The 14,916-nt window shown below is 59.7% G+C and overlaps 1 protein-coding gene across 1 annotated transcript; it reads left to right on the forward strand.

Annotated features, from left to right (window-relative positions):
- The first annotated feature begins 614 nt into the window (after positions 1-614).
- On the forward strand, positions 615-14,638 carry NPR1 (natriuretic peptide receptor 1). The gene is made up of 22 exons (XM_070395931.1): positions 615-1,769; positions 2,448-2,647; positions 3,548-3,661; positions 4,076-4,211; positions 4,597-4,688; positions 5,233-5,368; positions 5,560-5,644; positions 6,462-6,582; positions 6,955-7,029; positions 7,186-7,263; positions 7,677-7,781; positions 8,027-8,098; positions 8,200-8,356; positions 8,644-8,799; positions 9,040-9,208; positions 10,055-10,201; positions 10,280-10,403; positions 10,529-10,597; positions 10,895-11,069; positions 11,274-11,372; positions 13,313-13,404; positions 13,559-14,638. Exons 1-22 carry the CDS (start codon positions 1,055-1,057, stop codon positions 13,619-13,621), a joined length of 3,180 nt encoding a protein of 1,059 aa, XP_070252032.1. The 5' UTR covers positions 615-1,054; the 3' UTR covers positions 13,622-14,638.
- The last annotated feature ends 278 nt before the right edge of the window (positions 14,639-14,916 follow it).

Raw genomic sequence — 14,916 nt, forward strand, 5'->3', positions numbered from 1 at the left:
CACGCTCTCTCTCCTCGGCCTAATAACCCTTTAGGAACTAAAGAGCTAATTCTGCCCTCCCACCTGCCCCTATTCTCCGCCGATCCCTTTAACGGGAGTGGAGGGGCGTCCTGGAGGGGCTGGGTCATCAGGACCCTGGGGTTCACCTACTTTAACGTCTTTTCCAGAAACCCCTCACCCCCAGACACACACATCGCACACGCACACCTTTTCCTGCCGAGATCCCAGACCAGCGCCTCCTTCCTCCCCAGGCGGACCCCGGGCGGAGGGGAGGGCAGAGGCCCCCGGGGGTCCCCATACGCTTCTCCGTTCAGTCCTTCCGCGCGGCCGCCTCTCTGAGCCGGCGGGCGGGCGGGCGTTGGGGGGTCGAGGAGCGGGCAGAGGGTCCGGGGGACAGCGCGCAGGCTCTGGGCGCTGGCGAGCCCGCGGCTTGGGGGCGGGGAGGAAGGAGTTAAAGGTCCGGATTGGCTCGGCTGATACCGAGTCTGGGAGGGGAAGAGTCCGGGAGGGAGGGGTAGGAGCTTGGCTCGGGTCCTCCCCGTCCCCCCCGGACAGCCGGAGACTTGGGCCAGCCGGACGCCTCTCCTGGCAGACGTGCTGGGGCCGCGCTCCCGCACGCACAGCGCGCACTCCCCTTTTTCCTCCCTCGTGCCATCTCCTACCTTCTCCCCTGTCCCAGCGAGCGCTCCTTCTCTCTCTCTCTCTCTCTCTCTCTCTCTCTCTCTCTCTCTCTCTTTCTCACACACACACACACACACACACACAACTAGCTCCCTCCGGCCCCCTCCGCTCGGGCTCCCCTTCTCGCGCCCACCTGCTCGCAGCGCCCTCCCCGCACCTCGCCGTCGCGGCTGTCCGGGTCCGCCCTCCCGCCCGCCCCGCACCCCGGGCGCTCCGCACCGTGACCGTGACTTAGCCGCTGGAGGGGACGGAGCTCCGCGGGGTGAGCGCCCCCGCCCGCTCCACCGCACTCCCGCCGGGGCGCGCCCTGAGCGCGAGGGGACCGCGGAGGCCATGGTGGGAGCCCCCGCCCGCCGCGGCGCCCGCTGAGGCCATGCCGCGCCCCGGGTGCCCCGCCGGCGCCCGCTCGCGCCTGTGGCTACTCCCGCCGCTGCTGCTCCTGTGGCTCCGGGGCAGCCACGCGGGCAACTTGACGGTGGCCGTGGTGCTGCCGCTCGCCAACACCTCGTACCCGTGGTCCTGGGCGCGCGTGGGCCCGGCCGTGGAGCTGGCCCTGGCGCGGGTGCAGGCGCGGCCCGACCTGCTGCCCGGCTGGACGGTGCGCACGGTGCTGGGCAGCAGCGAGGACGCGCGGGGCGTCTGCTCCGACACCGCCGCGCCCCTGGCAGCCGTGGACCTCAAGTGGGAGCACGCGCCCGCCGCGTTCCTGGGCCCCGGCTGCGTGTACGCCGCCGCCCCGGTGGGGCGCTTCACCGCGCACTGGCGGGTGCCGCTGCTCACGGCCGGCGCCCCGGCGCTGGGCTTCGGGGCCAAGGACGAGTACGCGCTGACCACGCGCGCCGGGCCCAGCCACGCCAAGCTGGGCGACTTCGTGGCGGCGCTGCACCGACGGCTGGGCTGGGAGCGCCGGGCGCTCGTGCTCTACGCCTACCGGCCGGGCGACGACCAGCCCTGCTTCTTCGTCGTGGAGGGGCTGTACCTGCGGGTCCGCGACCGTCTCAACATCACGGTGGACCACCTGGAGTTCGCCGAGGGCGACCGCGATCACTACGCCAAGCTGCTGCGGACCGTGCAGCGCAAGGGCCGAGGTGAGGGGCGCACGGGGCCCAGAGCCCCTCTGACCCTGGGAGGTTCCTGGACGTCCTCTGTTTCCTCCGGCCGGTCTATCTCCTCCTCCTCCTCCTCCTCACGTTCCTCGTTCCTGTCTCGGCCTCTCCGGCCTTTTCCAGCTCTGAGTTCCCATTTCCTTCTCCTTTTCCACCCCCTTCTCTTCCCGGTTCCGGGGCCCTCTCCCTTCCCACCTACCCCACTCCCCACCTCCTTGCCGCCCTCCAGCTCCTAGCGAGTTCACGGCGGGAGGGGGTACCTGCTGCCACCCTGACACGTAGTGGGTTCCTGGCTTAGTTCCCGTCCCTTTTTTCTCGCCCATTTTCTCTCTTCCCAACAGCCTCGTTCCTTCCTCCATCTTCTCCTCCCATTGCTCCCACACGCCAGCTCCTCTCCAGTCCCCTCTCCAGCTGGCCTTCCTCTCCTTCCCGCCTCCCCTCCTGACCCGACCTCCCCCCACCTCTGCTCCTTTCTCCCTCCCACCTCCACCTCCTGCCCTTCTCCATCTCCCTCCTGCCACAGCCTGTACCGAGGCCGGAGGTCCACCCAGCGACCACAAGGTCTCTGAACGACCCCCTGGGTGCCCCAGCTTCCCTACCTGGAGAGTCTCCCCCTCCCCAACACCTGGGCTTCTCTCTGACCCGCCCCCTCCTCCCCAGTCATCTACATCTGCAGCTCCCCGGATACCTTCAGAGCCCTGATGCTTCTGGCCCTGGAAGCTGGTCTCAGCGGGGAGGACTATGCTTTCTTCCACCTGGATCTCTTCGGGCAAAGCCTGCAAGGTGCACAGGGCCTTGGCTCCCGCAGGCCCTGGGAGCGGGGGGATGGGCAGGATGTCAGTGCCCACCGGGCCTTTCAGGTGAGTGCCAGGGGGTGCGACTCTCAACTGGTGACACGTAGTTTCTGGGCACTGGGTCCTGCATTATCTGAAATGATTCTAGAAAAGAAGTTCTTTCTTTCTTTCTTTCTTTTTTTTTAAGGAGTTTTCTTTTTTAAAAAATATATTTTATTGATTTCAGAGAGAAAGGGGGAGAGATAGAAACATCAATGATGAGAGAGAATCATTGACCAGCTGCCTCCTGCACGCCCCCTACTGGGGATTGAGCCCACAACCTGAGCATGTGCCCTTGACTGGAATTGAACCTGGGAGACTTCAGTGGGCAAGCCCACGCCCTATCTCAGCGGTTCTCAACCTGTGGGTCGCGACCCCTTTGGCGGTCGAACGACCCTTTCACAGGGGTCGCCTAAGACCATCCTGCATATCAGATATTTACATTACGATTTATAACAGCAGCAACATTACAGTCATGAAGTAGCAACGAAAATAATTTTATGGTTGGGTCACAACATGAGGAACTATATTTAAAGGGCCAGAAGGTTGAGAACCACTGCTCTATCCACTGAGCCAAACCGGCCAGGGCAGAAAAGAAATTCTTGATGCTCATAGGGAATTAGGTGACGAAGGGTAAGGGCCTGGGCCCAGAGGTGTGTGGAGGGACAGGGGGCTCAGAGCCAGGAGCGTAAGAGGATGTGCGCATAGGCTTGAGGTGGAAGGATGTTCAGGTCCTGCAGACTCACTGGACTGGGAGAAGCCATCCCTTTGGGTCCCCTGCTTTGGAGCAGTCAGCACCGCACCCAGGATATGGGGTCCAGTTTGACGTTAAGCTGAGCAGAGATGCAGCTCTGGGAGGTGGGGCCCAGGCTAATAGGAAGGTGGGTCAGCGCCCAGCTCACCCCTCTCCACTGACCCCTTCCTCAGGCTGCCAAGATCATTACATACAAAGAGCCAGATAACCCTGAGTACGTGGAATTCCTGCAGCAGCTGAAGCACTTGGCTCATGAGCAGTTCAACTTCACCCTGGACGACGGCCTGGTAGGACGGGGCCCTGGGGCCCTCCACTGTGGACCTCCAGCCCCCCCTCCATGGCCCCCTGCCAGTCTCCACCCTGTCCTCTCAGCCATCCCCGGGTCCCCAGGCCTCCCCTTCTTTCCCTGCCCCTTGTTTCTATATCTCTGGGGGTTGGGAGGTGGCGCTGACCAGTTCAACCTCCGAATCTCAGGTCCTCACAGTCAAAGGGAAGTGATCTGTCCTGCCCCACCTGCCCAGCGGGATGCAAAGCGGTGTTCTACGCAGAGGCATCTTATCGATAGCAAAACCTTGCTGTCCTGTGGGGACGTTTTCTCCCATCCCCTTCCCAGCTCCCAGCACCTCCCAGTGCCTCCCCCCAGCACCCCACTGTGTGCCCTCCACCTGTCCCACCCCAGTGAGGCTCTGCTGTCCCCGCAGGTGAACACCATCCCGGCGTCCTTCCACGACGGGCTCCTGCTCTTCGTCCAGGCGGTGACAGAGACCCTGGCCCATGGGGGAGCCGTCACCGACGGGGAGGGCATCACCCAGCGGATGTGGAACCGGAGCTTCCAAGGTCAGGGCCTGGCGGTGGCGAGAACGGCCTGCCTGGGAGTGCGCCGGGCGGGAGGCCGTGGGGAGCCTCTAGTCCAGCGGCACAGGCAGTCCCTCGCCCCCGCCAGTCTCCCGCAGCTTCCTGTAGGCCCTCCTGCCCTCTCTCCCGAGCTCCATCAAGAAATCCTTCTAAGTATCCAGTGCCAATCAGTCCTGTGGCTGAAGCGTCTGTCCCTTTTATTATCATTTCATATATGTGTGTGTGTGTGTGTGTGTGTGTGTGTGTGTGTGTTTGGAGGGCAAGGCAGAGACAATCAAGGGATCAGATGAGGTGTGTGTGTGGGGGGGGAGTCCCTGAACTTTCTTCCACTCCCTCAAAACACAGCCATCTTCCTCCACGCCCCCAGGTGTGACAGGACACCTGAAAATCGACAGCAATGGAGACCGAGAGACTGACTTCTCCCTCTGGGATATGGATCCTGAGACTAGTGACTTTCGGGTAAGGCTGTGCCCGGAGAAGACAATGCCAACTGAGAAAGACACCTCACCCCTCTTCTCCCGGCCTCCCCCGCCCCCCCCCGCCCCCCGCCCCGCACCCCAGCCCTGGCAAGGCATCTGTCTACTCTGAAGTTACCTACTATGCTTGGTCACTGATGGAGAGCCCTGGATTAAAGCTCTAGTGGGGGGATCAACCAGAACGATAGGGACTCACAGGCATTACCCTTGGGGAGCCCCATGTCTGAGGAGGAAGCACAGCCCTGCCCTCAGGAAGTCCAGTGTCTCCTAAGGTCACAGAGCCCCTCCCACAGAGACGGGCAGCTCAGAGCCAAGGTGAACACACACTGTTCGTTATTCCACTCTAATGACCTGGGGCACGGGTATGGGGTCTCTGTGTCACTCACAGTAGGGGTTTGATACAGGGTTGACATCCCAGTTAAAGGGCCTGGAAGCAGAGATGGGGCAGGTGGGAGGCAGGACTACCCGACAGGACAGGAGGTTTTGCCCGCCCATCGTGCCTGCCACCCCCCACCCCCACCCCATAGGTCGTCCTGAACTACAACGGGACTTCCCAGGAGCTGGTGGCGGTGGCAGGGCGCACACTGCACTGGCCCCTGGGATACCCGCCTCCTGACATCCCCAAGTGCGGCTTTGACAACGAGGACCCTGCCTGCAACCAAGGTGCCTGCCCCTTGCCATCCAGGCCTCCATGCTGAGACACTGCTCCCCTCCCCCCACACTGAGAGTTTTCTGGAAAGACTCCTGCCTTTTCCTTCCCTTCATCCATCATCCGAGCGCACGGGCTGACCGTTAGAAGGCACTCCTGCTGTCTAACCAAACTCTTTCTTGCTGCAACTCGGACTCTCCCACAGCCCACTTTTCCACCCTGGAGGTGCTGGCGCTGGTAGGCAGCCTCTCTCTGCTCAGCATCCTGATCGTCTCCATCTTCATATACAGGTGAGCCTTGGGGGTAGGGTGGTGAGTGAGGCTGGGAGACCCGGAGAACCAACCAGACTCGGGGAGGCGGCAAGGATGCTGAGGGAAGGGAGGAAGGGTGCGGGCACAGCAGGGGAGGCCGCTGGAGATGGAGGAGAAAAGAGACTAAACAGCTTTCGGACACAAGGAAGAAGGGAGGAAACGGGTAGGAGTGGCCAGGGAGAGGGAGCTGATCCCAGACAGCAGAGGGGTGGGGGATGGAGTGGCATCATAAAGGCCTGGATCTTGGCCCAGGGGCCGGTTTGTCCCCCCTGCTCTTGCTGACGAGATGAGAAGCAGTGGTTCGGACCCTTTGGGATCGGGCCGTTAGCAGGGCAGGGCTGATGAGCCCTGTGCATCCAGAGAGGTGAAGGAGCCCTGTGCCTGCCTTCCAGTGGAGCGGAAACGGAAGTTCGGGAGAAGTGAAGGATAGAGGGAGGGGAGAAAATCGGTGCTGGCCGATCACGTGCTATATAGAGACCCTCCCACACATCGCCTTTCATTCTTATCACAATGCTTTTGAAACAAATATCGAGGTTCCCCGTTTCCAAATGAGGGCATTTGGACATGAAGACGTGAGACTCAAAGAAATAAAGTGACTGCCCCAAGGTCCGGGTGAGGCAGAATTTCACCGACGCCTTCGGCTTTCAGCCCAGGGGCCGTCCTGAGACCTGCCTCCCAGAGCAGTGGGGCTGCTCTCGGCTCTGCTCAGGCAGCGGTGCCAGGGCTCTGGGAAGGGGCTGCGGGTCAGAGCCTCCCCACGCGGGTCAGGGGCTCAGAGGCCAGTTTCATGCCTCAGGAAGATGCAGCTGGAGAAGGAACTGGCCTCAGAGCTGTGGCGGGTGCGTTGGGAGGACTTGCAGCCCAGTAGCCTGGAGAGGCACCTCCGGAGTGCGGGCAGCCGGCTGACCTTGAGTGGGGTAAGAACGCTGGTATCATTGGGGGGGACTTGAGGGACAGCTGGGGATGGGGTGGGGGGAGGGCAGTGCCTGATGGGTCAGGGAGAGAGCAGGGTTCTAACCCCAGCTGTCTTCACTGTGTGACCTTGGGCAGGTCACGGCCCCTCTCTGAGACTCTCAGATAATGGTTACATCTAAGAGCCTCCTGTAGGGGCTTCTTCAAAGGTTGGAGATAGTATATGTGACATTCATTAAAGGGAAAAAGCAAGTGAGGGGAGGGTGTCATGATGTGGAAGGAGGCAGTGAAGACCGAGCTCAAGCCATTAGCAGGGAGAGCGGGGCCCATGGTGGGGCCCATGGGCTGACCGTTCCTCCTGCTCTCCCTCCCTTCAGAGAGGCTCCAATTACGGCTCCCTCCTCACCACAGAGGGCCAGTTCCAGGTCTTTGCCAAGACGGCGTATTATAAGGTGGGCCTGGGGCCTGGGGCCTGGGGCCTGGGGCAGGCTGTTCTGCCAGGACAGGGAGGCCCGGGAGGCATGGTGGGCTGTGAGGAGCAGCTGCAGGTCCCAGGGCATTTGGGAACTCCCATCTCCTCACAGTGACTGTCTCCATTCCTTGCCCAGGGCAACCTTGTGGCTGTGAAAAGTGTGAACCGCAAACGCATTGAGCTGACAAGAAAAGTCCTGTTTGAGCTGAAGCATGTAATGTAGGGGAGTGAGGCAGTGGCTGGGGGAGCATCCCAGGGGGACAGGGGAGGTTGGCCAACAGCACTGCTCATGGAGGGACCTCAGGGTTGTCTGTAGCCCTGGGACGGGCCCTTGCATGTTGGCATGGGAGGAGGGCATCATGGGTGGGGAAAGGACACCTGGACATGTCCTGGAGGAAGGTCCTCGAGGGGCCATACTTGATGCCCTGGGCGGGTGGAGGGCTTGGGAGGCAGAGGGAGTAGGGAGCAGATTTGGAGGGATGGTGGGCCACAGAACATGGTGGGAATCACCAAGGAAGGTCTGGAGAATGAACACAGTGTTAAGAAGAGTGAGTGGTCCTTGAGGGTGGGGGACAGCTTCAGGAGTGAGGTCTCTGTCAGGCTCCTGATGCTGGCTCCCACCTGCAGATGCGGGATATACAGAACGACCACCTGACCAGGTTTGTGGGTGCCTGCACCGATGCCCCCAACATCTGTATCCTCACTGAGTACTGCCCCCGTGGAAGCTTGCAGGTGAGGGGATCCAGGGGAGTCAGGAAACCTGGGTCTAGCCCTGGCTCTAGCCCCAGGCAGGCCCCTCTCTCTTTCTACCTTTTTTTGCCCCATCTGTAAAATGGGAGCGGGGGGGGGGGGGGGGGCAGTGGCACTAAAGTAAATACAAAGTTTTGTCCTGTTCTGCCACTTGACGGCAGTAGGGCCCCTGCACTCCTCTTAGGGGGAGTCTGCAGGGCACAGGGCTGACTCTCACCGCCCAGTAGGACATTCTGGAAAATGAGAGCATCACCCTGGACTGGATGTTCCGGTACTCGCTCACCAATGACATCGTCAAGGTAGGTCCAGGAGAGCCCATTGGACGTGGGGGAGGCGTGCTTCCCTGGCCATGGTTGTAAGTCCCACTCCTACCCCAGAACCCTGCCTCCACGTTCTCCAGGGCATGCAGTTCCTGCACAGTGGGGCCATTTGCTCCCACGGGAACCTCAAGTCGTCCAACTGTGTGGTAGACGGTCGATTTGTGCTCAAGATCACTGACTATGGGCTCGAGAGCTTCAGGGACCCAGAGCCTGACCAAGGACACACCCTCTACGCCAGTGAGCTCAGACCCCCGCTGTCCCCAATCCTGACCGAAGGCCAGCCCAGCAGGGAGGCTGTGCCTGGTCTCTGATGGGCCTGAGCACGCATGCCTGCCTCTCCTGACGCTTGCTCAGCTCACTCACCAGTAGAACGAGGAGTCCGACGAAGTGGTCTCCAGGCCTCGTCTAGCTCGAGCACTCGTTTGGTGTCTCCAGATCAGTCCCAGACCAACCTTCTGGCTCTAGCCTTGTTTCCCTTTAGCTTTGGGCCCTTCACCCTGTGACTCCTGACCTCTGACCCGCAGAAAAGCTATGGACAGCCCCCGAGCTCCTGCGAATGGCCTCACCCCCCGTCCGGGGCTCCCAAGCCGGTGACATCTACAGCTTTGGGATCATCCTTCAGGAGATTGCCCTGAGAAGTGGCGTATTCCACGTGGAAGGTTTGGACCTCAGCCCCAAAGGTAAGAGGACCATGCCGTCCCCTAGCCCTGCCTCAGTCTCAACTTACCTCAGCCCCAGAGAGAGACGCCTGGAAATGCCACCACATCCTCCTGCAAAGCCCAGCCACCACCCGTTGCTCCATTGTTGCCAGTGACCCTGAGGCATGACTGCCCCAAGCCTGGGTCCTGGCCTTCCCCAGCCCATCTCTCAGCAGGCCCTTGGCTGGCCCCGCCACTGAGCCCCTTCCTCCCACCACACAGAGATCATCGAGCGGGTCACTCGGGGCGAGCAGCCCCCGTTCCGGCCCTCCCTGGACCTGCAGAGTCACCTGGAGGAACTGGGGCACCTGATGCAGAGGTGCTGGGCTGAAGACCCGCAGGAGCGGCCGCCCTTCCAGCAGATCCGCACGATGCTGAGAAAGTTTAACAGGTCGCTGGCCTTAGGCATGGAGCACCCCCAGCCTCCTCTGTCCCACCTCCCCCCCACCATATACCCCCCACTTAAGCCTCATCCCTGCCTGGCTCAGTTAGAGCATCGTCCCAATATGCCAAGGTTGTGGGTTCGATCCCCAGTCGGGGCACATACAAGAATCGACCAATGAACGTATAAATAAGTGTAACAACAAATTCTCCCCCCCCCCCCCACCCCTGCATTCCTCTCTCTCTTTAAAATAACAAAGTCTCATCCCTGCAGTAGCTACTGCAGCACCACAGCCTCACAGCCCCCTCCCCCCGCCCCCGTGTGAATACCGAATGACCCAGATGTCCCCACAGTTCCCCACCTCTCATCCCCCGTCTCCTCCCACAACACAGCCACCCCGCACCCCTCCTGGCCAGCCCCCAGGGCCCCTAGTCTTCCCTGGTGTGCAGAGTATACGGGGCCCCTCCCCTCCACCGGAGCTCCCGCCCCACCCTGTGAACTCCTTTGCCCAGGGCGCCACCCTGGGGCCCAGTGCCTCCAGATGCACCTCGGAGCCTGTGTGCCCTCCTGCTGCGTTCTGTCAATCCGAGTCCCTTCCCACCTCCTCTGCCGCCTTCTAACTCACTGTTCCAACAAAATAGCTGTGCCTGAAGCTTCATACTTGACCCTGGCATCTCAAAGATGACCCGAACGTTCCTCCTACCCTTTCCCCCTGCCATCCCATCCTGCGGTGCCCCTCGCCCCCAGCCTTCTCCAGCGTCCCCACTGCCCTTGGAAGGTGGGTTGGGAGCCTGGGTCTGGTGGAGGCCTGGGGTGGGCACTCTCTCAGCCCTGCCTGCTGCTCCCCGCCCTCAGAGAGAACAGCAGCAACATCCTGGACAACCTGCTGTCCCGCATGGAGCAGTACGCCAACAACCTGGAGGAGCTGGTGGAGGAGCGGACCCAGGCCTACCTGGAGGAGAAGCGGAAGGCCGAGGCCCTGCTCTACCAGATCCTGCCTCAGTGAGTGCCCGTGTCCGGCGACGTGCCCTGCCATCCCCGTGCCGGCCCCACCTCACCCTCTGATCCCTGACCCCTCAGCTCAGTGGCTGAGCAGCTGAAGCGCGGCGAGACCGTCGAGGCCGAAGCCTTTGACAGCGTGACTATCTACTTCAGTGACATTGTGGGTTTCACAGCCCTGTCCGCCGAGAGCACGCCCATGCAGGTGAGTCAGGGAGCGGCCACGAGTGAAGACCAAGCAGGTATCCACCATCGCCATCCCGTAGGCCTGCCTGCGGGTTCCGCCTTTCCCACCCAAGCCCAGGTGGAGCCCCTACTCTTCCTTTCCAGGTGGTGACGCTGCTCAATGACCTGTACACTTGCTTCGATGCCGTCATAGACAACTTCGATGTGTACAAGGTGAGAGTGAGTGTGGATGGAGAGGGACAGACAGACTCCGGGGCAGAGTCAGACAGAGGTGACGGGAAGGAGGAAATAGAATCTTTGAGAGGAGACCAAGGTACATGGGGAGAGAGAGTATCTATCACAAGGAGACCCAGGGGCAGGCAGAGAAACAGGGCGGGGAGGGCGATGGAGGGACGGGGGATGAGGAAAGCCGGGTGGGAGCTCAGAATGATGGTACACGAGGGGTTGGGGGCGGCCCAGGGAAGGGAACGTCCCAGCCTTCAGGTGCTGCTCCCTCTCCCGCCCTCGCAGGTGGAGACGATCGGCGACGCCTACATGGTGGTGTCGGGGCTCCCGGTGCGGAATGGGCGGCTGCACGCCTGCGAGGTGGCCCGCATGGCCCTGGCACTGCTGGACGCCGTGCGCTCCTTCCACATCCGCCACCGGCCCCAGGAGCAGCTGCGCTTGCGCATCGGCATCCACACAGGTGAGGCCACCAAGGCGCGGGGAGGGGGCTTCCGGAGGCTGAGCTGCGGGAATGAGGCTCGTTCCTCTGGCCTCAGATGCACCTCCTGCCTCTTCCGGAGCGCCCTCCATCCTCCTCCCTCCCTCCCTCCATCCTTCCCTCCCTCCCCCTCCCTCAACACCCTCCGGCCCCCTCCCCCCTCGCTGACGGGCTTCCTCCCTCCAGGACCCGTGTGTGCTGGTGTGGTGGGGTTGAAGATGCCCCGTTACTGTCTCTTTGGGGACACAGTCAACACGGCCTCAAGAATGGAGTCTAACGGGGAAGGTACGGTGGCCCCCCAAAGGGGATGGGAGGGCAGGGTAGCTGGAGCCCAGGAAAGTCCCCTGGACGGCTTGTGCCTGTCCTGTCCCTGCCCCAGCTCCTAGCCCTCCCTCCTCCCAGCCTCCTGCTCCTAAGAGTTCAACCTGGGCAGATCACCTTGCATCTAATCAGAGACTCAGATCCTAGCTGCCCTGCCGTTCCAAATGTTTGGAAAGTCTTTCCAGGCCACTGCTCACCAGTTCCCAGCAGGAATCCCGCCTTTAGACCCTCTGCTCCCCGTGGGCGTGGTCAGGAAGGCTCAGAGCTGCCCACCGGGGTGTGGAGCTCCGCTCTACAACTAACCCAGCTGGGTCTGGGTTTGCTACACCATTGTGAGTCTCCGTGTTCCTCGTCTGTAAAAATGAGAATAAATGCCTGCCTCACTAGAGTTATATGAGGAAGCCGTAATACATGCGGAGCACATAACCGTCATTCAACTTTTCCGAGCCTCGGCTGTTTATCTGTAAAAAACGATGCCTGCCTAGGGTTGTAGAAAACCTAGCACAGCCCTGACACACAGTAGGTACCTAATAAACGCTCGCTCCCACCGCTTCCTTTGGCCCTGCTTCCTGTTGATCTTCGGCCTTCCTGCTGTATTCAACACAGTTTAACCAAGTGAACATTTATGGAGCAACCTGTGAGAGCCGGGCCCTGGGATACAAAGACCCAGACCCACAGTTGGCTGGAGCGTCCGTGTGGACCCCATCCAAGCCTCATGGCGGGAGAAGGGCGACTTGGGGCAAGTGGGGCTCTGGTCCAGCAGATGTTCCCTGGGCACGGTGCTGGCAGCTGTGCGGGGAGGAGAGAGCCTCTCACTGAGATCCAGTCCTCAGGGAGCACATCCTCAGAAATGGTTAAGCAGCAAAACAAGGGCCACTGAGATGCAGACCCCAGGGGTGGTGAGAGCGAGTTCAGAGGGAGATAGACAGAGAAGGGGTGTGGGGATACCCGGTCAGTAGTAGGAGGCCGAGGTCTGACCGCAGCAGCCTGGGAAGATCTCTAGGCCTCAGTTACCGCAGCTGGAAAATGAGGGTGGTGAGGGAGATAACCGACAGCAGTCGCTGATCGAGTGCTTCCCATGTGCCAGATTCTGTCCCCTTTTTGAAGGTTAAATTTAATCCTCACAGCAGGGCTTTGAGATGGGCACTGTCCCTGTCAGCACGCTACGGATTAGGAGAATGAAGCCCAGAGAGTTTGTATGACTTCCCCAAGCAAGCACTCACTCCGGCGCTCACTCCGGCCTTCAGACGAGGCAGAGCAGGATCCAAAGTGTGAGGTCCTGACCTCTGTGCTAGACTGTCTAGAGCAGTGATGGCGAACCTTTTGAGCTCGGCGTGTCAGCATTTTGAAAAACCCTAACTTAACTCTGGTGCCGTGTCCCATATAGAAATTTTTTGATATTTGCAACCATAGTAAAACGAAGATTTATATTTTTGGTATTTATTTTATATATTTAAATGCCATTTAACAAAGAAAAATCAACCAAAAAAATGAGTTCGCGTGTCACCTCTGACACGCGTGTCATAGGTTCGCCATCACTGGTCTAGAGCCTGGTGATGCACGAGGTGCTGTCCAATAGAACTTGCTGCAGTGATGAAAACGTTCTCTAGTCTGAGCTGTCGGACATGGGAGCCTTTGTCACAGGGGCTCTTGATCACTTGAAATGTGGTCTTGCAACTGAGGCATTGAATTTGTAACTGTATTGAGTTTTAATTAATTTAAGTTTAAAGGATGGATAGATCACACAGCTCTCAGGTGCCAGCAGCGGCCAGTGTGGTCAGACACCCCATGGAGAGGGTGGGACTCAGAAGGAGAGAGCACCTTTCTACCCCCACAGTCCCTGATTTCCCCTGGTCCCTTCTCTTGCATCCCTCACCTTCCCTTCTTCTCCTTATCCTCCTCAGCCCTGAAGATCCACCTGTCCTCGGAGACCAAGGCTGTCCTGGAGGAGTTCGGTGGTTTCGAGCTGGAGCTCCGAGGGGATGTAGAGATGAAGGTAGAGAAGGAAGCCCCTCTGGTCACCATCCCTTGGGGTCTCAGAGCGGGCTGCCCTCCCTCAAGCCCCTTCTCAAGCAGCCACTTCCACTCCCATCATTTGGCAAATGGGCTTGCCACTCCCCATCCCAACCCCCTCTTCTATTTCCCTCCAGGGCAAAGGCAAAGTTCGGACCTACTGGCTGCTGGGGGAGCGGGGGAACAGCACCCGAGGCTGACCCGCCTTTCCTCCTGGCCTCCCACACCTCCCTTGCCGGCGCCAGAAGTGACAGCGAGGGTCCAGGCCTCACCCTCACCCACCGCAGCCCCACTGTTGCCAGAGGATCCAGAGAAGTGGTTTGAACAACTCAGGTGTGCTCACTCCAGTGGAGACCCCACATACCACCTCTGAAAGAGGACTGGTGTCCGGGGAGAGAACTCGGAGCTTACAGAACCAGAACAAAGCCCACACCCGTTATCCACCCCCACTCAGACCAAGCTGGGGTGTGGGTTCCTGGATCCTCCTGCCCCTCCTGTGCCCTCCTCCTTCATACTTGCTACACTGTGACTTTTATGGGGAAGGGGAAGAGCCATCTTAGGGGGAATAGCAAAAGGTTTTAGAAGTGAATCTGGGGGGGGGGTCCACAACTGCCACAAACACCCCCTATCTCCCACCACCCACCACTGGATACAGTGTGCAGGGGAGAGGCAAGGTATGGAGGGGCTGACGGCCTGTATGCCTTGCTTCTCAACTGGGAGTGGAGACCATTAAAATCGTTATCCTAGTGACAGTGTCTCTTCTTGAGGGAGAGAGGGTTGCCGGAAAACACAGCCACGTCTTCCACCCTCTGTCAGATGAGACATGCTTCTCGAGCTGGGAACAGCCGATGCATTGCCCAGGCAGGGCATGCATCACTCTTGATCCCAGGAACCCTTTCCACCCTAAGAGTTATTGAGCTTTTGTTTCTGTGGGCTTATCTACTGATATCTACTGTACTATAAATGAAAGCAAGCCCTATTAACTCGTTTAAAATAACTATAATAAACCCACCACATGTTAGTAACTTTTTCCTGCTTTATCAAGCACATTCTTAGAGAAACTGGCAGCCCTGGCCGGTGTTTCTCAGTGGTTAGAGCATCAGCCCAGGCACTGAAGGGTCGAGGTCCCTGTCGAGGGCATGTTTCCTCAGGTGAGGAGTAACAAAAAAGAAGAGAGAGAGGGAGAAACTGTTTTTTAAATGGCAATAGGTGAAAATGAAGATTTCAATGACTAGTTTGGTGCTACTGCCTTATTTATGCTAAGATACCAGCAGTTTCTCTCTCTCCCTCTCTTTCTCTCTCTCTCTCTCTCTCTCTCTCTCTCTCTCTCTCACACACACACACACACACACACACACACACACACACGTTGCTTTTTCACACTCAGCGCAAATAACACAGTCCATAAGGCAAATCATGTACTAGTAGGAGCATGAAAATCAGAAGCAGGAAAAGGAGTGAGGACTGAATGGAGAGTCACGAATCTTTTGCCCCA

The sequence above is a fragment of the Myotis yumanensis genome, unplaced genomic scaffold, assembly GCF_028538775.1.
Source record: "Myotis yumanensis isolate MYYU_CA2020_CCGP unplaced genomic scaffold, mMyoYum1.0.hap1 SCAF_17, whole genome shotgun sequence".
NCBI classification, from domain to species: domain Eukaryota; kingdom Metazoa; phylum Chordata; class Mammalia; order Chiroptera; family Vespertilionidae; genus Myotis; species Myotis yumanensis.